The following is a 25,103-nucleotide window of genomic DNA, read 5'->3' as shown; positions in this document are numbered from 1 at the left end:
TGGAAAATCCTAACGAATAAATTTGAAAATTCGTGAAAAATAGTACCAAATTGTCACTTTAGGCCGTGTGTGTAACTTTTTGGTTAGTTGTATTAAAAAACTGAGTACGCCATTCGCTTTAGCGGCTTATTCTTCATGAGGCTGGATATTTTTTTCTTTCTTGTGTAAAATGAATTTGTTTTCATATAAGGATCCAAAGTTATAGCAAAACAGTCTTATGTATCGCAGTTTTCGGAGTAGCTCATTCAGTTTTTGCAATAATGAATTTCTTTTCCATTTTGTTAGGTCTTTAGCATCCTATTTTCATATGCTGCCGGAGGGAGGATCTGAAATACTTTAGGCAAAATAAGTCATCTAATGTACATACATCTACGCATAACATGTAAAAAAAAAAACAATCATCGACAATTTCCGTTTTCAAACAAGTAATTTTGATTTTCTCGACAACTATTCATAAGCGCACATAAAGTTTGTCGCTGAGAGCGCCATACAATTTTTAAACGCAAAAAAAAAACTCGCCTAATATTTCTCATAAAAACGAATAAAATTAAAGGGTAAGGCATTTTTATTCTTTTTCTTCTAATGATCAATCAATATTTAAAATAGGTTCAGAAATGTTGAAATTATCAACAAAAAGCAAATGTAACCTTCAAAAAAACGGGTTTTTTGACCATTGGTCAAGATTTTTCGGGTACATTTGAAATTTCAACTATGTAGTCCCACAACATGTGCTATATGGAATTTCAAGTTTTTTGACTTTCTTCAATTTTGTTACGTAGTGTAATTTGCCGTGTGGCTCGTTTTGTGAATTTGTACTCTGTTTGATTCTGTCGCTGGATTTTTTTTGTTCAAACAGCCTTATGTTTAAATCAATTTTAGGCACTTGGAGAAGCAGTTTAAAAATTGGTTAGAAATAATGAATACCATTTATATTTTTGTTGGATAATTTGCCACATCACTTGTTTTGTGAATTAAAACTGTTTGATTTTGTCGTTAATTTTTTGGTTAAAAAACCATACATTTAAAACAGTTTTAGGCACTTGGAGAAGCAGATGAAAAAATTGTAGAAAAATATTAGTGCCGGGTATCTGGTAGATATCCGAAATGCGGCTTATACGGCCGTTTTTCAGTTATCCGTCTATCCTGCCATATTACCGTATTTCGATTATAAAAGATTCAATTCAAAAATCTCGTTCAAAATTTTATTTTTTTTGTGTTTCTAAATTCATATTTAATAGTATCTAAATAGTAATTAAAGTTGACAATTTTTTATTTTTCATTATGAAATGAAGCATTTCAGCATTATCGGGACACAACCTATTTCTATTTGCAACATAACGGAACGGATAGTAAACGGAACAGATGTGTGTTTTGCGCTCGCGCTAGATATTTTCATTTTAAATAGTTAAAAGAATTGTATTTTATACATTTTATGTCCAACAGTACCATTTAAGTGCAAGCTGAATCAACTGAAGTGAGTGTCGCATAAATAAACATACAAGCAAAACAAATAAGCGAACAAAAAGTTGCATAAATAAAATAGTTTGTTTTGCTGTTGTTGTTTTTGCTGCGGCGATAGCTGAGTTAACAAAAGTAAGTCAAGCTGCAATTGTTGGTATTGGGAAGGCACAGGGAACAATCTGCAGCAGATCTGCTTTGGACACCTCCGCGAAAGAGCATTGGAGCCGCTAAATCCAAGACAATTCGGATTAATCTCCATCTCTTTTGGTTTTGCTTTGCGTACCCGAGGGCGCTCCTCTGTTCAGATTCTCTCATTTGTTACTCTGTCCTTTGCCATCATATTCGCAATTGATGCCCTTTGCTCATCATTCCATATAAACAAACGTCAACTACTTCTTGGAATCGAAACAGCTGATCAGCTGGAAACAGAGTGCTGCCAAGTTAGTTTTACGCTTAGGTTATAGTAGCAATTGCTCATATCATAAAATTATTGAAATTGCCATAAACTTGTGTATTGTGGTTAGTATATATTATTGCCATACGTTAACTTAGGGTATATTGCCACAGTAAAAAGTGGCAAAATGCCAACAGTAGAATGTAAAGAATGTACTGCCAAATTGTTTCAATTAGATGAAATGATAACATGCTCTGGTGGGTGTGGCTCTAACTTCTGTCTAAAATGTAGCAATATTAAAAGGAATGAAATTAAAATAATCACGGAAAATATTAATTTGAAATGGTTTTGTAATCAGTGTACTTTATCTGATACGAATACGAAATTTATCGAAATCAAACATTTAATAAGTAAATGTGAGCAATCTAAATTGAAGGCGGCTGATGTAAAACAAGTTTTGGAGGAACTAATTAACAACAAATGTACGCAAATAAAAACGAGTATTGTTTCAGACTTTAATACATTTCTGGAACATAACATTGAAATCATTAAGGAAATTTCTAGTGAACTGCAAAAATGTAATGACTTGGTAAAAAACATTCAGCCAGTAATTAGTAAAGAAAATGCCCCAATATCATATGCCCAAGCTGTCAAAACAAATGAAAATAAAATTGTTATAAAGCCCTTAAACAAAAACAAAAACGTTAAGGAAACAAAAGAGGCGCTGAAAATGGTAATCGAACCCACCCACGGTCTTGTTAAGACTGTGAAAGAAATTAATAGAGGGGGAATAGTTTCAGAATGTAAAAATAAAGATACTTGCGAAAAGGTGCATCAAAAAATAAGAGATAGTATTGGAACGGAGTTCCAGGCCCAGAAAGCTAAAGGAAAAGAGGAAATAAAAAAGACACTGAAAATAGTTGGGTTAACCGAAAATAATAATCGCATAATAGAATGTCTAACTAAGCAAAATGATGAGTTCTTGGGAAAGGAGTTGAAAGTACTGAAAGTATACGAAAATAGAACGCGAAGAGAAGAAAGCTTCAACATTCTAGTTGAAACAGATGCTTTAACTTATGGAAGTGTCTTGAAACGTAAAAAAGTAAATATCGAATGGGACACTTGCATGGTATTTGAGCATCTAAATATTATGAGATGCTTTAAATGTTTGGGTTATAAGCACAAGTCAAGTGATTGTACAAATAAAAAGGCATGTAGTAGATGTGCTGGAAATCACGATGTTAAGGATTGCGGCTCTGATATAATAAGGTGTTTAAATTGTTGTGAACTTGTTTAGAAAAAAGTAATAGATGTTAATGTAAATCACTCAGCATTCAGTTTGGATTGCCCTGCATACCAAAAATACGTTCAAGCCAAAAGCAAAGCTAAAGTTTAGCAACGAAGTATTCATGAATTGAATATCATTTATTTAAACATAAACAGTATTACAGCTAATAAGTGTGAACTTGAGAAACTAATAGAAATTTGTAAGCCTCATTTGGTGCCATGTTCAGAAACCTGTTTGACCGAAGACATTACAAACCACGAAATACAGGTAGAAACCTACACCCTAATTAGATGCAACTCGAATAGTAGACACACAGGCGGTGTTTTAATTTACGTCCATCACTCAATTAAATATGAAACTCTCGTTAATTACTCGTGGGATAAAAATATTTGGTGTCTTTTAAAAATTGGAAATGTTACCCCGAAATACCAAATAGGGGTAATATATCACTCGCCAAATTCTAGCGATGCTGACTTTATCAGCTACCTTAGTGAAATTTTAAACAATACTTGCCTAGATGATGATACTGTATTTATTGGAGACTTCAATATAAATCTATATAAAGCTACAACGTACAGTAAAAAATTGGTAGAGTTCAAGGTACATTGAACAGGTAGTATCAGTAGAGCAGCTGATTTGATTTATTTTCAAATTATTTGGTCTCGAAAATGTCAAATATTTTTAATTTTTTCTCACAAAAATTCTGAATTGTTAAAATCCATTTGCATGTGAAACCTTTTTCCATGCAAAACAAGCGATTGAATAGCTGCTTTTGGAACGTTCGCCCACCTCGGCAGCACAACCGCTGATTACTGGGCCTTGCAAAGGATGGATCAATGCTTCGAGAAGCAAACAAATTTACTAGAAAAGAAAGTGGCATCAATTTTTATTTTTTCCAATTTCAATTTTTTATTTTTTATAATTTTTTGTATTTCACATGGCACGCTTTGATTTAGAAGAAAAAATTCAGAACAGTTTTTGACAATTTCGATACCAGAAGCAACAACAAAATACACGCAAATGTTGTTTTTGCTCTACTGATACTACCTGTTTAATGTGCCTTGGTAGAGTTATTTCAGTCCTTCTCAATGGTTCAGAAAATTAATTTTTATACTAGGAAATCGGGAGAGGTCGAAACCATGATTGATTTATTATTTACCAATAGCAAAAACACTTCGTGTCAAAGAATGGATATGCATCGGATCTCCGATCATGAGACAATTTATGTCAAGATCGAGTTGGAGAAAATATATAAAATGAGAGCAAACAAATTTATTATATCTTGGGAAAATTACACAAGTGATAATCTTCTTCACCAACTGAGGCAATACAATTACAGGGATTTTTTCGAAATTAAGCATCGATGATAAATCGAAATTTTTAACTAATATCTTGTCGCATTCAATGGGCATTCTAACATACACTAAAGAAATAAGGCTTAAGCTCATGAACAAGTTGTATGATGCTGAATTAGCAAACCTTAATAAACAAAAGTATAATCTTTACAGGATAGCATTAGAAACAGGGGCATGGAGTGACTACAATACAATCAAACGTAGATACAAGAGGATGGTAAAGGTTAAAAAGGTTAAATACTTGGAGCATAAAATAACAGTTAATATTGGAGATAGCAAATCAATGTGGAAGCATCTAAAAAATTGCATAAGTATGTCAAAGGAAATAAACGCCATTAATAAAGTGTTAATTCACAACAACTTGTACACAACGGAAAATGAGATTGCACAATCACTAAATAACTACTTTATTGACAGCATTATCGAAATTACCTCAAATATAGAACCTGGTAAAAAAGAATCCTTTACGACTCCAAATTGCACACATAACTTTAAATTTATAGAAATCGAAACCGATGAAGTGCTTGAAATTGTCAGTGGTTTTAAAAATAAAATTGGAGGAAAAAAACTATTATCTGAGGGAGTCATAAAAGACTCTATAACATATACAGGGTACTTTTACACGCAGTTAATTAATGAAAGCCTAAAATATGGTGTTGTTCCTGATCACTGGAAAACTTCTATTGTTGAGCCAATTGAGAAAGTCAAGAACACAATCAGAGCCGACGAGATGAGACCAATTAATACGTTGCGTAGTGATGAAAAAATTCTTGAAAGGTAGTTAAAAAACAACTAATAGAATATTTAGAAACTAATAAAATATTAATCCCACAACAGTCTGGTTTTAGGAAAAGGCACTCGTGTGAAACTGCACTAAACTTAGTATTAGCTCGCTGGAGAGAAGAATTGAGCAGAAATAAATACATAGTTGCCGTCTTCTTAGACTTAAAGCGCGCATTTGAGACCATCGATCAAGAGTTACTTCTAAATAAATTGAGTGATATAGGGATACGGGGCGTTGAGCTAAAATGGTTTCAAAGTCTTATTACAAATGGTTACCAGAGAACACAGATTGGATCGTCGGTATCTGACAAAAGAAGTATAGTGGTTGGTCTACCTCAAGACTCAGTGCTAGCACCTATATTATTTAATATATACAGAAATGATATTGCCAACGGTATTAAATATTGTGATATTAATCTTTTCGCTGATAACACGTTAATCATGTTAAGTGGTGACCATATTACTGATATTGTTTCAAAACTACAAGATGACTTAAATAAAATATATAATTGGCTATGTTTAAACAAACTTAAAATAAATTTAAGTAAAACCAAATACATGGTCATATCCAGAAGAAATATTGATATGCATGAACTTCGTAGTTTAAACATAAACCAACAAAAAATAGAAAGGGTGCGGAGCTTTACGTACTTGGGTATAAAAATTGATGAGAAGCTACAGTTCAATGATCATATTGACTATACCGTAAGCAAAATAGCAAAAAAAATGTACTTTATGCGGCGTACTTGCAAATTACTGAAAAGGAAATATAAAATAATGGTATATGGATCAATAAAAAAAACCTCTCCTCAATTATTGTCCAACAATTTTTTTCATAATGAATGATAGCCAAATTTATAAATTGCAGAAACAACAGAACCAAGCAATGAGATTCATTCTTCGAAAACGATATGACACGCCCATTAGAGACATGTTATCAGCCCTTGGTTGGCTAAGTGTGAAACAACAGCACTTTTATTATGCGATGAAATTTGTTAAAAACATTATTGAAGATAATTTACCAGAATACCTAAAGATTAACTTAAAGTATGGCAGCAATGCACACAATAAAGATACACGTAAGAAAAATGACTTCAATTTACCCATGTTAAAAAGCGAATCTGATAAATGTAATCTTTATTACAAGGGTCTTAAAAGTTATAATGAATTACCAAATACTGTCAAGCAATTTAATAACATCAATGAGTTTAAAAGAAAGTTGTTTGAATTTTGTAAATCTATCCCAATATAATGTAATGTATTACTTTATATCTGTTTTCCGTTTACTATTGTTCCGTAATTTCAACTTGTAATTGCCATGTATGAATGCCCTTCCAAATGATTTTATTAGGCTTAATCAATGTAATATTAAATAACTAGGTTAAGTCTACATATATTGTAATGAATTAGGCTCAAGAGAGCTGTAATAAATAAATAATAATAATAATAATAAATGCTACTCAATGCACTAAACACTCTTTCTGAGTTCACTGAGGAAGGTAGTGCGCAGAGATACTTAATTTCCAGAGTAAACAAATTTATAAATTCTTTGAGACTATGCTTCTACCAAATTAAAGGAACTTCTTGTCCGGGTATAAGGGGTAGCTGTAAATATTTCTCCATTTCTAAATCGCTGCCTTTTTTCTTGTACGGTCGCTGTCTTGTCTACCCATCGCACATAGCGGCATTTGGCCGATTTAGGCGGCCAAAATTATTTTTATGGAAATTTTATTTCAAAATGTTTAGAAAAGACGTGTAACGATGTCTAAAATTGGAAATGTTTAAAATCAAGTAAATATAGGTGGAGGACGTACAATTATTCCTCCAAAGCAACGAAAATAAAGTTGGTTAAAGTTTGACACCGATAGACTCTTATGTTGCCGTGGTCCGATTGTAGAAACACGCATACCTACATACGTGTTCGTCTCGGCGATCTTTATATATAGGTTAGTACATGCAAAGAGTTGCCACCGGGTAAAAACTAAAATATAGTTAAGTTAACTGTGAATTACTACAATATGGGTATCAATTGAAATGGTTTTGAAAGGCTTCATTTCTAAACAACATGTAGCAGGGTTACCGCCTGTTTAAAAATGAAATTCAACTTTAACTAAGGGAATAACAGACAAATTATTATTTTTTTTATAATGTTGCTCAAAAATTTGTTTTATTGTTAAAATGCGTATGGACTTCCTTGAGATATAAGTTACAGAGAAAATTATGGAAATAACCAATTTTATCTTGTAATGCAATGGATAATAAATGTGTAATTGAATTCTAAAACAAAATTTGTGTAAAAAACTATTTTAGGATGATGATGAGTGCCAAGATTCTTCATCGGACCCTTCTTCCTCTTCTGAATACTCTCCAGACTTCGTGTCATCCTTAGTTGGTTCAGCTGGAGCAACATATCGTCGTGTTCATTGCAAAATTTAATATGTGCGTTTGAGCAACTTTTCAGGAGAGCATTAAATCTGTTTTTTTTCGAAGGATGTATCTTTCTGAAACAGTAAAATAATACCAAAATATGGCCAACAGTATTTCTTATAATTTGACATAAAAAAATTGTTATAAATTCCGTATATGAACTCGTAATTGTTTTTTTTGTTGGTTTTCGTGCACATATCAAATTTTGTATTCGAGCCCCAATAATGAAGCACATGTCAGGTTATGTTTGTGATTTTATAATGCTAAATTTCTGGCTGTGTGCTTAAATTAGAGAGTTTATTTTTCTTTTTCTTATTTATTTTAGCATGAAAGAAAACTCATGAAAATATATAAATAATTTATAATATATGTATATTTATATTATAAGTATGTAAAAATTAAATCAATTTCGTGTTAACGCGTGGGCTGACCAAACGGCTAAACCGATCGTTGCTGTGTAAAAGTACATACTTGGACCTTTTTCGTTTTATATTAATTACATTAGCGATATAAAAATCAGGGACCGCAAATAAAAGTAAGTTTTATTTTATTAATGGGTTCAATTAGTTATTTTCCATTTTTTTTGCTTCATTTTTTTCGCCAAAATATGATTTCGATTTTATGAAAATTTTAAAATTTCGACATTTCTGTTTCGACATTTTTATTTTCGACTTTTCGTACGGATCCCTATGAAACTGGTCCAAGGATTGGAAAATTTAAACAAATGCTTCCGTTTCCAGAAAATATTACTTTTTTATTTTAAAAATAATTAAAGAACAAATCAAAAAAGTTAATTCATATTTCTTAAAGCGTAAGTATTATAAATACCATTATGTAGTAAAATTTTTTTCACTTAAAAAATAATAACTATAGCCATTTCAATTGCTTGATTATCGAATAGTTTGATACTCAATAAAAATAGATCACATTTCCTAAAACGTAAGTATTTTTAATACCTTCGTTTGGTTATTTTTTTTGACCTCAAATGTAATATACCCATTTCAATTACTCAGTTATCAAATAGTTTTATAAGTAAGTGTAAAGGACGTAAGGCACAAAATCAGGCTTCTTTATTTAAGATTATTCATTTAATCTATCATTAGGACATTGTTCAAAACCATCAATTGCTTGATTATCGAATAGTTTGATACTCAACAAAAATAAATCAAATACCTTCATGTTGGTAAATTTTTTTTCGCTTAAAAAATAAAATATATATATTTCAGTCTCTTGATTATCGAATAGTCATATTTCTTAAATTTTTTTCTCTTTAAAAGTAATAACTATAGCCATTTCAATTACTTGACTATCGAATAGTTTGATACTCAAAAAAAATAAATCATATTTCTTAAAGCGTACCTAAGTATTTTAAATACCTTCATTGCTCAGGACATTGCTCAAAACAATTAACATTCAAACGAATAATTTGACAAATAACACTTGGGCAATTCACGTCAGCCGACTTATCAATTTATGTGTTTAAAAAATTATTTTTCTCCATACAAATATACGGAGAAAAATAATTTTTCAGCAAATAAATTGATAAGTCGACAGACGTGAATTGCCCAACTGTGTTACAAAAAAAGACCTAGCTGTATTCGACTAGGCCTACAATAAAAATAGGGTCCCGGCCCAGGTTTTTTTTTCGTGTCACACAGTGTAACTATTAACTTGGAATAACCCCCAAATTCTGTGCTCTTGACAAATTGTCAACCTTGATAAATAATCAAGAAAAAAATATTTGTATCATGTGTTCTGATTTCTGAGTCAAAAATAAAGTTATTTGTAAGTCAAAAATAAAAGTGTTTTTATTATTTTTGCCGCTAAATTCAAAAAACTTGATACAAATATTTTTTTCGTGATTATTTATCAAGGTTGACAATTTGTCAAGAGCACAGAATTTGGGGGTAAAACGCAACAAAATAAAGAACAAAAATAAAACCTTCAAAATTAACAATTCTACTTCCAAAATTATTAAAAAATACAACACTTCTAAAGAGACTTAATCATATCGAAGGCTGTCATAAAAGCAATGGTAGTCCCTGTGCATGTATTTTTTTAAAGCCTGCAGGCTATCAAATTTATTTTTTTCTATGCTTTTGGGATGCTCGTAAAGGTTCACCAGGTTACCACTAGGAATACGAACTCTTTGTGGTAACAATTGCCACTCGTGAGGCTGGCGCAACTTGTAAAAAATTTGGCCATCTTTGTACAACAATCCTCTTATATCAGTGACAACAGGGTCTCCAGCCTTTTTCCCCGGTCTCAATGAATCAAGCTGACACATCCTTTCAAAATTTAAAAAAAATGTGTAGTCTACGTGGTGAATTATGTAAGGTTGGCTGGGGCTGGGGGTGCCATTTTGGCTATGTAATCGTTCGGAGAATAAATAGGCGGTTTAAACAGACGTTCCAATGTAGAATGAATGCTATCCACCTCCATCATTGTATGTCCCTTTTCCAGAATAATTTGTTCTATTTGGATTGTATGGTTCTCTTTTGTGAGGCTTAGTAATGCTGACGATAGCACTTTATTTCTATTTTGATACCCACATCCATCTGATATGAGTATTATTTTCTTATAGCTTAAATTAATTTTTGTATTCAAGAAGTCCATTAAACAGGTTATAAACTCGTTGGCACTTACTCCACCATCACCTTCATGCCACACATATAAATGCACTTCTTTATCATTGTTTACATGCAGGGTATAATTATGAACTTGAAGTTTCTGTTTGTAGTATTGAGCAGAAACCTGCAGTTTGGGTGATAGTAAAATACTTTGAACATCCATAGTCACTACTAGAACATCAGAGGAACACATTGATTTGGCGTTTTCTTTAGCTAAGTAAGCTTCTTGTTTCATTTCAGTGTGATGTTCATATTCTTCCAGTGTACAATTGCCTTCCTTGAAAGTAGTGCAAGTGTCGCATTGATCCTTTCTGGGTTTAAATATAGATATTTTTTCATATTTTAATACAGAATAGAAGAGTATTCGTTGTGCTGCTACAATATTCTTACTAGAGCACCAAGCTTTATATTCTGTAAACATGTGAGCTTTGCTTCTGAAAGAATCCTATACATACTCTCTATTTGAGCTCGACCTGCAATAATGGCTGGGCACCTTTGGTAATAACCGCAACCAATCCTTTACAGTGTCTGATTTATCTGCTACTATTACTCGAGACTTTCTTTTCTTTTTATAAGGGTTTGGTGTTTCATTCACAGAATTGATCCACTGCCACAAAGTGACATTATTTATGTCAATTGTCCTCAAAAAAAAGTTTTTACATACTTTAACAAGTTGATTATTGTCATTAGGTAAAAAGTAGTCAAATCCCATATTTTTAGCAAATTTTCGAGATGTAGTCTTACGCCTTCTAATAATCGGCCGAACGCGAACAAGATTTTTTAAATACGCCTTTTTAGCGACCCAAGAATCTAAGCTCCAGAAATATTCAAAAATAGTATCCCTCCGTTCTTCGTCTATCGTTGCACAAAGTAAATTCCTTGGTTTAGATTTAGGTTTAGCATTAGGTTTAGCACACAGTCTGGCTTTCTTAGACTTTTTCGACTTTACGACAAAACTAATTTGAGGTTCATCATTTTCATTTTTCTCTATCTTTTTGCCGATATATAGTTTCCCCTTTACTCTCCGATCTTTATTAAATACTCTATCCTTTTTTTTATCGAAAGTATCCATATCAAAGTCCTCCTCAGATAAACTATCACTCTCATTCAACTCTTCCAAAATACCTGTTTGATCATCCAAAAAATAAGAACACGAACTACGCCTTTTTGTATCCACAGAAAGTACTTTAGGGACCAATAATCCAGCAGTTTCGTCTAAAATGTGATTATTTGATATTGGAGGTAAGTCGGTAGATAAAATATCCGTTACCATAACCCTAGGATTTGGCTGAATTGATGGCAACGGTTCACCGGATAATTTTATCGATTCCATTGTTCTTGATTCTGGAGGATGTAAAGAATAGTTATGTCTCGGATGTTCATTTCTTTTTGGATCATAACGTGTGAAATAAATATATCTAAATTACCTTCCTCGGTTTTTCCAATAAACACACCCTCTGTGCACAAGTTATTAGTGACAAGATGACTGTAAAGTACTCAGGCTGAAAATAAAGCAAAAATAGCAACCTTAAGCAAGCTGTTAGTAAGAAAATCAGCTTTACTTTATTTTTTTTAGGTTAGGCCAAAAACACCATCAACAACAAAAACGCATCAATCCAAACAGTTTGTTTCCCTTTTGTATTAATGGTCAAAAATGTTCCATCATTACAAAATGCGCGATACGACATGAAAGGAGTTAGTTGTACATATGTATCAAAATTAAATTCACTTACCTGGATATAAAATATAATTTTGATCAATTCGCAATAATTTCCGTAAAAATGCAGCTGATGGTCTCAAGCTAGTGCTGTAGTTTTGTATTTTTTGTATATTTATAAGTATATACTTTAAATAAACATGTTTCTCTCTCCGTAAAAGTAACAGCTACATAACGTCACCTTAATTCACAAAGGTCCTAACTGACATGTTTTTCAAAACTGCGTTTTTTCACAGATTGTGGTACATTGTACTAAATTACAGCCTCGGTAAAAATTTTAAAGTGATAGTATCAAAAACAACGAAGTTACGACACTTTTAAAAAATCTTTTCTACCTGTAGTGAATGTAAAAATAAAATGTTTTTGCTTCTCCTGAAAAATTTTTTGTTTGCTAGTTAGGGATTTTGTGAATTAAGCTAACGATAAACACAATATTTTTAGTCGCGTGCCATTGTTCATGCGGTTCTCAATTTTGGCATGTACACAATAAACCTGACATGTGCAAAAACAATCATAGAAAAACTTGATATGTGCAATTTGAGCACATGTCAGTTTTGTGAGACTTAATAGCAGCACATATCAGATATTGCAAATTCGATTACGGTTCGAATTTACACATGACGATCTCTGCTAGCAATCTGTTGGTAAAAATCAATGTCATCTAGCATAAAAACGAAAAATCGAAAAAATGCACATATTAAATTTTGCAATGAACACGACGATATGGGTGTTTCCATCGGAAGGTCCACCACGACAAAAAAAAATAAAAGTTGTATATCTAACGTATTTATGTAAGTAGAATCAGGTTTGCGTAAAATGGTCTTCCTAGGTGGCGCCAAGGTTGAGATATTTCGAAAAACCGTATTTATGCTCCGATTTGGTTGAAACATAATAAGTCATAGATTTCCAACAAATTCACCCTGAATTGGCGCTGAAGTCAAAATATAAAGTATATTCTACATAAAATACATGTTTTATTTGCGTTAAAAATTCATTTAAAAGCAATATTAACAAAAATATAACGACGGAAATTTATGTCACGTGACGTTTCACACTTGGTGTTGTAAAAGAAAATTGAAACAAGTTGCATTAATTAAAAAAACTCTAAAAACAACTAGAATTGCTCCAAATCATATTAAAATAAGTTTCATGAAAATACCATTTTGCCTCTGCCTTGAAAGGGTTAAAAAGCGTTTCATATATGACAGACTCTGCATTAAAGGGTTAAATGCTGCACTTTCGTAAAGATATCGACCAGTATAACAATTTTTGTTATATAAATTTTTTTGTGAAAGCTGACAGTTTACGAGTTATTAGAGTTTAAAGGTAGCTTTTCTTTTCCAATCTGGCCACTCGGGTACAGCATCCAATGTCCCAAAAAACGAGTCTTAAGATAAAATAAAGAGAAATCTTTCAGAAACAGTGCTAATGGTGTATTACATATAGTGTTTTCTAGTGGAATGGGAGCCAAAATCCAAAATTTCAAAAAAAGTGACATTTTGAACGGTATTTTGAGGGTTAAGTTATTGTTGTTGTAACTTCTCTATAGTTTTCCTATATTATATGATTACACTGGTCTACAAATTTCAACTTTTTTTCTGCGAATAAGACGGGACCTGGTGTTTCTGAACGGATTTTTCGTGCTGAACACGAATCCGGGGAAAAAAGGGGTTGAAACCCCTAAAAACTGCACCCCTAGACACAAATACACCCCCTGCTCCAAGGGCACATGCGATCAACTTGGCATAAGGCTCATTCGAAAGGGCACAATTTTACCTTTAATTTCTGACATATGCAAAGTTTGTAGCACGTTAGGGTTCGGCTCTACAATTTTTCGAAAATGTCCAAAAACGCTGTTTTTAGGGGTTTCAACCCCTTTTTTCTCGAAAACGTGACGTGATGGGAAGTTTTGGACCCCAGATTCGTGTTCAGCACGAAAAATCCGTTCGGAAACACCAGGTCCCGTCTTATTCGCAAAACCCTTGTAGACCAGTGTTATTTATCTTCACGATAAAAAAATGGAATGAAACATTATCTCTTTTCTGAACGAAGATCTACGATTTTGAAAAAAAAAATCGTGTTTTGCCTATAGTGCGGCGTTCCTTATTGTTTATCTTTTGTGTTTAACGTTTTCCTCTATTTAAAAAAAAAAAATCGATAAATTAGGGTTACAGACGAAAAAGTTATCTTTTTAATACAGGATTATTTTATAACTTGTATAAATTTTGTATTGTTAATTACGTATTGGATAGTTCAGCTCGAAAAAGCAGATAATCTGGTCATAAGTATGTTGCTAAACAAAAAAACCTAATGTAACAACATTGTGAAATTTATCAAGTACAGCAGTCTACTGGATATTCGACCAGATATCCGAATCCTTCTTCTATTTTTTACATGATATCCGGAATCCGGTTATTGCTGGATAACACTGTGCGACAGCCGAAACCAGTCCACACATTGTTAACATTTTCTGAAACTACATCTGTCCAGTAATAAAACACTCGGTGGATTTGCAAGAGTTAGCTCGTATTTTTATTTTATGGCCTACCAAAGTTTTCATATCCTTGCCTAAGTTGTTTTCCAAAAAGTGGAAAAATGGTTGAAATAAATGTCCGAGCATAATTAAAAGTTAAGACGTATATAGTAAAATTTCGGGAAAATGTTTTCGTATAACACTTGAAACCATTTGCTCCTACCTGAAAGAGTCGTCAAGATATTCCCCAAAAATCAAATTTGGATGTTCGTTAGAGGATTGATGTATTCTACAGAATTATTATTTGGAAAATTTTACTAGGGGTCTTCTGAGGCAAAAACCAACATAAAAAATATATGCTAGAAAGGATTAACAGCCAAACTTAAAAACAAATATTTAATTTTTTAGAGACTTACGTTGGTTACATGAAGTGTTTGCCTGAGAAGATCTCTAATAAAATTTTCCGCAGAATAACTTTCTAGAACACATCAAATCCTCTTCCAAATATGCTTTTTGAGTAAAGTAAGGGTCAAAACAACCCCTACAGGCGAGAGCTAATAAGTTAAAATGTTCTACGAAAATATTTCCCTGCAAATTTTACTAAACACCTCTTAACCTTTAACTTTGCTCAGACATTTATTTTAAAAATTTTATAAATTTTTTTGAAAACTCCTAGACCGGTTAACTTTTAGTTAACTTTTGCGAATCCATCGAGTGATTTATTACAAGATATGTATACTTTTAGAAAATATTAGCGAATTCCGGACTGGTTTGAATTGCCATAAAATTGTCGTTTGGCTTGTTTTGTTTTTACTCATACACAGAAACCAAAGGGGTTGCTTATGCATGAATTACCTATTAGTAATGTTATGTAAATATAAGTATATATCATAAAATTTTTATTGATGGGTCATTCCATTGAAAAGAGGAAAACGACTAAATTTATATATGCCCTATCTATCTCTATTTCACTAGTAACCTCTTTTTAAATGACTACATTTCAGAGGTTGTAATTTTTGTCTATGGAAACTTTTATTTCTTGCATAATTACTTTACACCAGTCACAAGGAGATGTCCCACCAGTCACAGCTTTAAATATTTTTTTAATATTGCTATGAAGATTATATAAACCTCACTTTTATTGAAACTCGGCTGGGTATTGGACCAAACCAACCTTTTTTAAGAGACTGAGTCATAAGTAAAAAAAGTAATTTCTCCGTTTCTCGAAGTTAGCCTCCGAAATCGAGATATGGGCCTTCCAAGTTCGAAATTGGACCGTTGGTAAAAAATAATTTTTAATTATTGCATATGAATAACTAAAAAAGTAAAAATATAGGCGTGGTCCGCCTTTTGCTCTTATTTATATGGTATATAACTTTTTTGTGAAAACTTATATTACAGGTGCTATAACGGGTCAAAGGTCAGATCTTCGAAAAATTAAAAGCTTAATATTTGAGAAAATTTTTAACTGAGTTTTAAAATATTCATATCGTTGTATAGGTGAAAAAAACACATTTAAAGGAAAAAATACCTTTTTTGTATAAAAAAAAAATATTTTAAACAAAAAAATTACTAACCGATTTTTTAAATATTCGTATCGCTGTAAAGCCGATTAAACCCTCTTTCTTCTGATATGCATTTGTATTTGTATTTGTATACTACGTGAATAAAAATTTCAGAAAAAACACTTTAAAGGAAAAAATAAGTTTCTTTTACCAAAAAAAAAAAAAAAAAAAAATAAAAAAATTACCAAAAAATTTTTAAACAATTGATACCGTTGTAAAGACGATTAAACCCCCTTTCTTCTGATATGCGTATTTGTATACTTCGTATATAAAAATTTGAGAAAAACACTTAAAAGGAAAAAATACCAATATTTCCTTATAAAAAAAATTTACAGAAATATTACTAATTAGTATATACAATTGAATACCGTATTTAAATAAAACAAATAATTATTGGTGTTTTAAGCATTAATTCGTTCTTGTTCACCCACAGTCCTGTTAAGCATAAAGCAAAAGTATATGTAACAGAAGTCTAAGGCATATTAAACTATGAAAACACCATGGTTTTTGAGTTTTTACATAACAGGTTATATATGAAAACTAAAGGTAATTTTCTGTTTTATTAACCGACTTCCAAAAAACGAGGAGGTTATCAGTTCGTCGGAATATATTTTTTTTATGTATGTTACCGCATAACTTTGGACCGCGTCAACCGATTTCGATAATTCTTTTTGCATCGGAAAGGTAGTGTCTCAGAGGTTGTCTCATACTAATCTGGTTCATTGGATCATGAAATATATATATATAAATATATGTATATACATATATATTTTTATATGAGAATTGAAGTCGGTTTTTTTTGCTAAAATTGGTATTTTTTTCGTTTTAATCGTTTTTCTTACATTTTTATATACGAAGTATACAAATATGCATATCAGAAGAAAGGGGGTTTAATCGCCTTTACAACCGTATCAATTGTTTAAAAATCGGTTGGTAATTTTCTTGTTTAAACAATTTTTTTTTGTTTATAAAAGAAAGTTATTTTTTCCTTTAAATATGGTTTTTCTCAAACTTTTATATACGAAGTTTACAAATATGCATTTCAGAAGAAAGGGGTTTAATAGCCTTTGTAGCGATACCAATTTTTAAAAAATCGGTTAGTATTTTTTTGTCTAAAATATTTTTTTTTTATAAAAAAAGGCATATTTCCTTTAAATATGTTTTTTTTTTTAATCTTATATACGAAGTATACAAATATGCATATCAAAAGAAAGAGGTTTAATCGCCTTTATAACGATACCAACCTTTTAAAAATTCGTTAGTATTTTTGTTGTTGAAATTTTTTTTAAATAAAAAAGTTATTTTTTCTTTTAAATGCGTTGTTTCTAAAATTTATATATGTTCGGAACGGGGTGAAATGGGGGCCGGGAATTCCTCTTGAATTCCGCGGCAAACGAGGGTCGAGGAGGTGCCGAATCCCTAAAGTCCTTCGAGGTTGAATCAAACCGCAAAAAATTCGCTCGAAATGAAATTAAACACTTCACACTTTTCACAATTATATGTATATATATATGAGTGCCTAACGGCCACTTTATTATATATATATGTGTATACAAAAAAAATGCTGTAATACAAATTTATAAAAATAGATTGATGATGAGGACCTTACTTGTTGATTGCTCGGAGTTCTCTTCCAAAGTGGCAGAGTGTAGGGTGATCGCAGAAGGCGAAACCAAACATCCGAGGCGAGTAACAGGACTCGAGAAAAAGGAACTCGAGTAACGAGTAACTGTTCCCGCTTAGATCAAAGCGACATCTACTAGTGCAATCCTCTAATCAATAAATATACTTAAGGTGAAGCGTAAACATGCCGCCGCCTTGCAGTGTCGCTGCAATAAACTTAACTAGAGTATTAACAATTCATGTAACTATTTACAATTCATTGTACTATTTACAATTCATAAGTTAATTTTTTTCTTTAACAATTCATAAATTCATTATTGACTTAACTACTCTTCTTTTCATTCAATATATGGTGCCTCCAGAAATCATCCACCCGAACATTGTGTTCTGCGCCGTTGGTCGAGTGGGGGTGGCTGGCATGAGCCCCGGACGCAGAATCATCGCATATACCTCCGCTCCTAACACCAGCGATACCGTGCTGGACCGGTAGAACTACGGGTCGGCGAGCCGAAAATTGTCAAATTCGTTGGTGATCCTGGCGTGCAGCGTGCGAGGGGGGGTTACCCGAGAGAGGCCTGGTTGTACGTCGGCGCAGACCTCCAGTCTCTCGTGCCATCCTCGAAGCGTGAGTCTGCACATGTCTGCATAGCCACCTGGCCAAACTCGAAGTTGGCGGGCCAGCTGAAGCGATATTGTCGACCTGGGCTGCGCTGGGTCGACGATGGCGCGCACTACGGAGAGCCCAGGAGCGCTACGGGCCGTGCCCGTAATCCGCTCTCGGGCGTCTCTCACACCACGGGGGTGGGGTTGTTGCTGGGGTCGCCGGTGACGTCGGTGTTGACGTCGGTGTGCGCCTCGGCGCTTCGACCTCGTTACTGGGGCTCGCTGCACTACCGACCGGACACCCGACAAAGCAGGTCTGAATGCCGGCGGTGCGCTAAGCTCGGGACCATCATCCGATGCTGGTTGGAGGTCTTCTTCATCGGCGTCGAAATCCAGCACCTCGCCTTCGTCGATCGTTTCGGCTAATGGCCGGATGTTGTACGGACGGAACGGTCGCCTCTGTCTTGGTTCGGGCTCTTCCAGTAGTACGGGCGGCAAGTCTTCCTCGCCCCGGGGTGTCTCGCCCAAGTGGAGGAGACTATGGTGCCGGTCTCGGAAATGCTCGCATTTTCGAGGGGATGCGCAATTCTTCGCCGTGTGATGCGGCGACAGGCAGTTGGCGCAGTGGCGGTGCACGAGGACAGCACGAAGTCTCTCGGCCGGTTCCATCCTGCGCATCTCGCGACAAAAAGTCAGGCGGTGGTTGCTGCGGCACACTGGGCAGCGGTATTGGCCCTTGTTAGTTTGGGTCTTGCTTTTGGTTGCACGTACCATTTTGCGTTATTGAGCTCTGTAAGGAGAGATACGATTATTACTTTGTTTTGTCAATCTGGCAAAAGTACCAATTTTACAATTGGTCGAGTTATGATTCCGCGTGCCGTTCGTATTTCTACGACTCGTACTCGGCTGTCCTGACCTGAAAAGACCCTAATTACTCTGCCAAGTCGCCATTCATTTGGGGGGAGGTTATCCTCTTTGACGACGACTAGATCGTCAACTTCGAGGTTTCACTGGGGGGAATGCCGTGAATTAAGACAAGATTCGATTCTTGCCAGAAGCGTGGAGAGCTCCTCAATGGTAAAACGCATGTTGTTTGCTACCTTCCGGAAATGCATCTTGAAGCTTTTTACCCCCGCTTCCCAGAGCCCTTCCATGTGAGGTGCTCCTGGAGGTATAAAATGCCACGTAATGCCCTGATGAGCGTATGTCTGGGTTGTGCTGTTGGCCGCTGCAGAGACAAAGAGTTTTAGATCTTGTCGCAATGCCTTATTTGCCCCTACAAAGTTGGTTCCATTGTCCGAATACACATTTTGCGGGCAGCCGCGTCTAGACACGAAACGCGCAAAAGCTGCTAAAAATGTGGCGGTGGACAAATCGCTGGTGGCCTCCAAGTGTATTGCTTTTGTCGCAAAACAGACGAAAACGCAGACATAGCCCTTGGTAATGCGACACGCTCGACCCGTGAAACTCCGTATATCAAAAGGACCGGTGAAGTCGACTCCAGTGTTGGTGAAGGGTCTGGATACCTCAGTTCGTTCCGGTGGTAACGCTGCCATCAACTGCTCCCGCGCATTCTTTCTGTAAATAACACAAACTTTACAGTTGTGAATTGAATTTTTAATCAAGTTTTTCATTCGCACTATCCAGTATTCGGACTACAAAATTCTCAACATGAGCTGGTTTCCTCCATGCAAGGAAATCAGATGGGTGAACTTTACGAGCAATCTTGAATACTGGCAGTCGTATGGGAGAATTATTGGATATCGTTCACTGTAAGGTAAGTTCGTTAACGCCAGTCGTCCTCCTAACCTCATAACTCCGTTCCTGTCGAGGAAGGGGTTTAGAGCGCGAAGTGAACTTTTCGCGTGATTGGCGGTGAGGCGATGATGGCCCTGTATTCATCTGCATAGTGACGCCTCTGTGCAATAACGATGAGACGACATTTTACCTGCGTTACTTCATCGGCGGTTATTTCGTCTGTCTCGTCACTAGCGGCCAACTTATGCACCGGATGAGTTTTTCTAAAGAATCGGAAAATTCGCGCAATTACTCTCATGGCTCGCGAGAAGTCTGAAAACCGCTCCAGAATGTCCATTTCCTCGGAGATGCCTGCCGCATGAGCCCGTACCGTTTTTTGCTCCTGATCGATTTCTAATGGATTTCTATTGGTTTGGTGGGGCCAAGTATATGAATCTTGCTCCAAAAACTTAGGTCTATACCACCACAGAGTGTTTGAGAGTAGATCTTGGGGGGACACGCCTCGGCTGCCAAGATCCGCTGGATTATCCGCGGAGCCCACATGATTCCACCCTGATACTCCAACCAGCTCATCAATTTTTGCGACTCTGTTAGCTAAAAACGTTGTCCATGTACATGCCGGTTTCCTCAGCCATGAGAGTACGATCGTGGAATCGGTCCATTTGTATATTACTGGCTGCGTGACTTCAAACTGCGGAATAAAAGTATTAATTAGTTCGGCCAGTAATAATGCTCCGCAGAGCTCTAACCGGGGTAGAGACACCGTTTTTACTGGTGCTACTTTTGTTTTACCCACCAGCAAGTTTATGTGGGGCGCATTGTTTGATGCGCGATCGCGTACCCTAATATATAGTGCGGCTGCATATGCCTTTTCAGAGGCATCGCAGAATCCATGGAACTCCACTTCGTCCCATGGCGTAAAATGGGTCCATCGGGGGATTTTTATCTTCTGAATATGCTCATAGTTATCCAGAAAGGTTTCCCAACGTAGCAGTAAATTTCGGGGTAGGCTGTCATCCCAGTCTATTTTGGTTAGCCAGATCTCCTGCATGAAGATCTTTGCTACCACTACAATTGGTCCGAGCCATCCAGCTGGGTCGTACAATTTTGCTACGCAGGATAAAACCTCTCGTTTGGTATACTCCTGCTTCCGGGGGATCGGCTGTACGGTGAAGTGAAACATATCATGTACCGCGTTCCAACGGATTCCCAACATTTTTGTCTCACTCATGTCGTCAAGCTCCAAGAAATTCTCCTTGTATATATGTGCCTTGGGTAGTCCTGTCAAAATCTTCTTACATTTCGAAGTCCACTTTCTTAGGGGGAAGCTGGCGGTGTTAAGAGCTTCAATTACCTCATCTCGCATTTGTATTGCAGTTGTGCAATCGTGGGCTCCAACCAGGACGTCATCGACATACATATACTGCTTCAAAATCTTTGCTGCCAATGGAAATCTCGTTTTCACATCATCTGCGAGCTGGTGTAGCGTCCTTATTGCCTAATATGGAGCGCAGTTTACTCCAAACGTCACGGTCTTACGTTCGTAATCCTTAAGTTCTTCGTCCGGGGATTCTCTGAAAAGAATTCTTTGAAATGGGGTATGCTCCTGATGGAGCATAATTTGCCTATACATCTTCTCGATGTCTGCATTAAATACGTACTTGAATAAGCGCCACTTTAAAAGTAAGCAAACCAAATCCGCTTGCAGAATAGGCCCGGGGTATAAGATGTCATTTAAGCTGACTCCATTTGACGTGGGACAAGACGCATTAAACACCACTCGCACCTTCGTTGTTATGCTGTCCGGTTTGACGACGGCGTGATGTGGTAAGTAATATGGCCTGTGTGCTGGTTGTTGCGCTGTTTTCCTCACGGGGCACATATGGTTGAGATCGATGTACTCCTTCAGAACACGGTCGTATTCCGTTTTCAACTCCGGTTTCCTGATATAACCGGCCTCGCTGCGCAAGAATTGCCGTGCTGCTCCAGTCCTTGAAAGGCCGAGGTTAATTTCGTCTGGGAATTCCCGACGAAAGGGTAGAGCCACCACATACCGTCCTTGCTCATTCCTCGTGGTCGTCTTCGCGTACAACTCCTCACAAAACGCATCTTCGGGGGTAATTCTCCTTCTGGTGGAAACTTCTTCTAACTCCCAAAACCGAGTTAGCTGGGGGTTGGAGTTTCTGTGCCGTAAGAGACAGAAGTAGTGAAACTCCTTGTGGTCGTGGGTGGTACTGGTCCCGTCAAGATCCAGCCAAATACCGTTTTCTGCGCTACGAGTGATCCCAGAACATTCCGTTGCACATTTTCCTTTATAACCGGTGGGTAGACATTCGCTCCAAGAATTAGGTCCACAGGCAGTGAATCAAGATGCACTCGATCGCTGTTGCGAAGAGTTGGCCTTCTGTGGAGCTGAAGTTCGATGTAGTAGTGAATGAGGCGATCCTCAACTTTCATTGCCAGAAATTTGGGGCAGCCCTTTAGTGCATGAGATTGTTCGGGGCATAATCTGCATGCGAGCTGCGAAAACTGACCGTGGTGTACCGACACCTTCCTTTCGTACGTCGTATCGGGTTGGCGATTAGGTACAGGCTTTACTGTTCGTGCACTTCGGATATCGGACACCGTTTCTAACGTCTGGAACCGACTTGTGAGAAAGCTGTCTAATTCCTCCCACTTTGGAATTTCCGCCTTTCTCACAATGCCTTGCTCCCACAACGGCAGCGTGGTATCCGGTAACCGACTCGATACTAAGAACACAAAAATCGCATCCCAGTTCTCAATATCAACCCCGTACATTTCTAAAACGGATATACAATTATTAACTGCCCGTTGTAAATTTTTAATTTCCGTACCGCGTTCGCACGTTACCGATGGTAGGTTAAAAAGCGTTTTTAATTGGCTATTTACCATTATCCTCTTATTTTCATAGCGGTCGGATAAATTTTGCCAAGCAGTCGCGAAACCGTCGTTAGTTAAAGGCGATTTTTTCACGATATCTTTCGCCTCACCACGGGTCTTTTGATTCAAGTGGTACAATTTCTCTACCGGGGTCAAACGCGAATTGTTAATGTAAATTGCGGTAAACAAATCGCGGAAAGATGGCCAAGACATGTAATCACCGTAAAAAGTTTCTGTGTCACATGGAGGTAAGTGGATACTCGAGCGGGCTGGGGGTTCAATCTCGCGATTTACCGGATTGACTGTCGAACTACTTTGCTGCGTGAATGTCAGGTTATGAGCCGTCTCTCCCATCAATGCACCGCACGTCAAGTATGTTGAGTAGCAATCCTGGTATCTGCACTTGGCCAGCCGAAGTGCAGCCTGACCTGTTTCGTCGTCCGACACCTTTTTCGAGTAGTCATCGAACGCATCCTTCACCTTGACCCAGAGCGCCTTCAGTTCCTCCTTTTGGATCTCCAGCGAAAAAATGGAATGGCTGCTACACGGCATATTGTTGAAGCCCGCTTCGAATTCCAACAATGCATCACACGCCCGCGAAAAATCATTAACATTGGCCATCTTTCGAAAATTAATTTAATTAAAACGAAAAATTTAAAAACAAACGTCAATTGTACCACTGAACCTCGGGGTAAATTACTATTTTCGCGAATTATCGACAACAACGTCAAAAAATTGATAGAACAACGTACTATCAATTAATTTAATTAAAACGAAAAATTTAAAAACAAACCACTATTACAATTTTCGCAAATTATCGACAACGACGTCAAAAAATTGATAAAACCACGTACTATCAATTAATTTAATTAAAACGAAAAATTTAAAAACAAACCACTATTACTATTTTCGCAAATTATCGACAACGGCGTCAAAAAATTTATAAAACCACGTACTATCAACTAATTTAATTAAAACGAAAAATTTAAAAACAAACCACTATTACTATTTTCGCAAATTATCGACAACGACGTCAAAAAAGATACTATCACAATAAAAAGTCGTGGAAAAAGTGTAAAGAAAAATAACCTTCTTTAATATATTTAACCTTCAGTTAATATATATACAAACTATATTCAATTTAAATTTTATTTATTATGTCAAACAAAACCCTGTTTATGGCTCGCGAAATTCCACGGGCTATTTGTGTGCTAAGCTTATATCAAAAGAGTTTTCTCTCAGTGTAACGCACAACCTGAGGGATCCTTATGTGAAAAAAATCGATGTTATGTAGTCCGTTTACGGGCCTTCTGCCTCAACCACTTTTGCTTAATATTTTAAAAATTCACGTCAAACACTTTACAGGTGGCGCGGTATAAAACGTACAACTGACAACGTAGGAAAACTCAGAGAAAATGTATAAAAAAAATCTTTATTTAATTTATGTAATAACAAAGCAACTACAAAATTCAATAATTGAGGTTGTCGAAACTTCGACGACTTAATTTGATTTTTCTCAAAAACACAAAAAAAAACACCTTTTTTGTAACGGACGCTGAGTCCCGCAACCCGTGGCACAATTTCACTTTCTTCTTTCTTTTTCTCTTTTTTTTTTAATATATATACACAACGGTGTGTGGATACGGTATTTCAAAGGAATTTCCGCTATTCCTCCACAACTTTACCGCTCGAATTTCGCGAAAAGGAACGGATTATCCTACACCGATACCGTTTAAATTTCGGAAATATATATACGTATCAAAAATATATATATATATATGGAAGGGGTGAATATGGTACTCACGCACGGCCTTATGCAATTTCCTCACCCCTTCGCGAATATACGTGCCAAATTGAAAGGCTTACCTTATCTTGCAGCTTACTCTGTTGGCCACTAATGGGGCTGTTCTCCCGCGGTGGGCCACTTGTTGAGGGCCTTGTTGTTGCGAACTTGCTATCGCGGTGGACCACTTGCTGGGGGCCTTGCTGGTGCGAACTTGCTATCGCGGTGGACCACTTGGGGGCCTTGCTGTTGCGAACTTGCTACCGCGGCGGACCACTTGGTGGGGGCCTTTCTGTTGCGAACTTGCTATCGCGGTGGACCACTTGGTGGGGGCCTTGCTGC

At 36.0% G+C, this 25,103-nt stretch overlaps 2 protein-coding genes across 6 annotated transcripts in view; both read left to right on the top strand.

The window, feature by feature from the left end:
- LOC118744127 overlaps window positions 1-25,103 on the top strand; it is a 230,360-nt gene that overhangs the window by 147,998 nt on the left and 57,259 nt on the right. The gene's annotated exons all lie outside the window — the stretch shown is intronic.
- On the top strand, window positions 4,210-6,628 carry LOC118744128. The gene is made up of 2 exons (XM_036476868.1): window positions 4,210-5,275; window positions 5,336-6,628. Exons 1-2 carry the CDS (start codon window positions 4,548-4,550, stop codon window positions 5,373-5,375), a joined length of 768 nt encoding a protein of 255 aa, XP_036332761.1. The 5' UTR covers window positions 4,210-4,547; the 3' UTR covers window positions 5,376-6,628.

Source organism: Rhagoletis pomonella, unplaced genomic scaffold, assembly GCF_013731165.1.
Source record: "Rhagoletis pomonella isolate Grant_MI unplaced genomic scaffold, Rhpom_1.0 Rhpom_scaffold_00008, whole genome shotgun sequence".
Classification (NCBI taxonomy): domain Eukaryota; kingdom Metazoa; phylum Arthropoda; class Insecta; order Diptera; family Tephritidae; genus Rhagoletis; species Rhagoletis pomonella.
The sequence above is the reverse complement of the archived record's forward strand: the minus strand, read 5'-3'. Positions and strand labels throughout refer to the sequence as shown.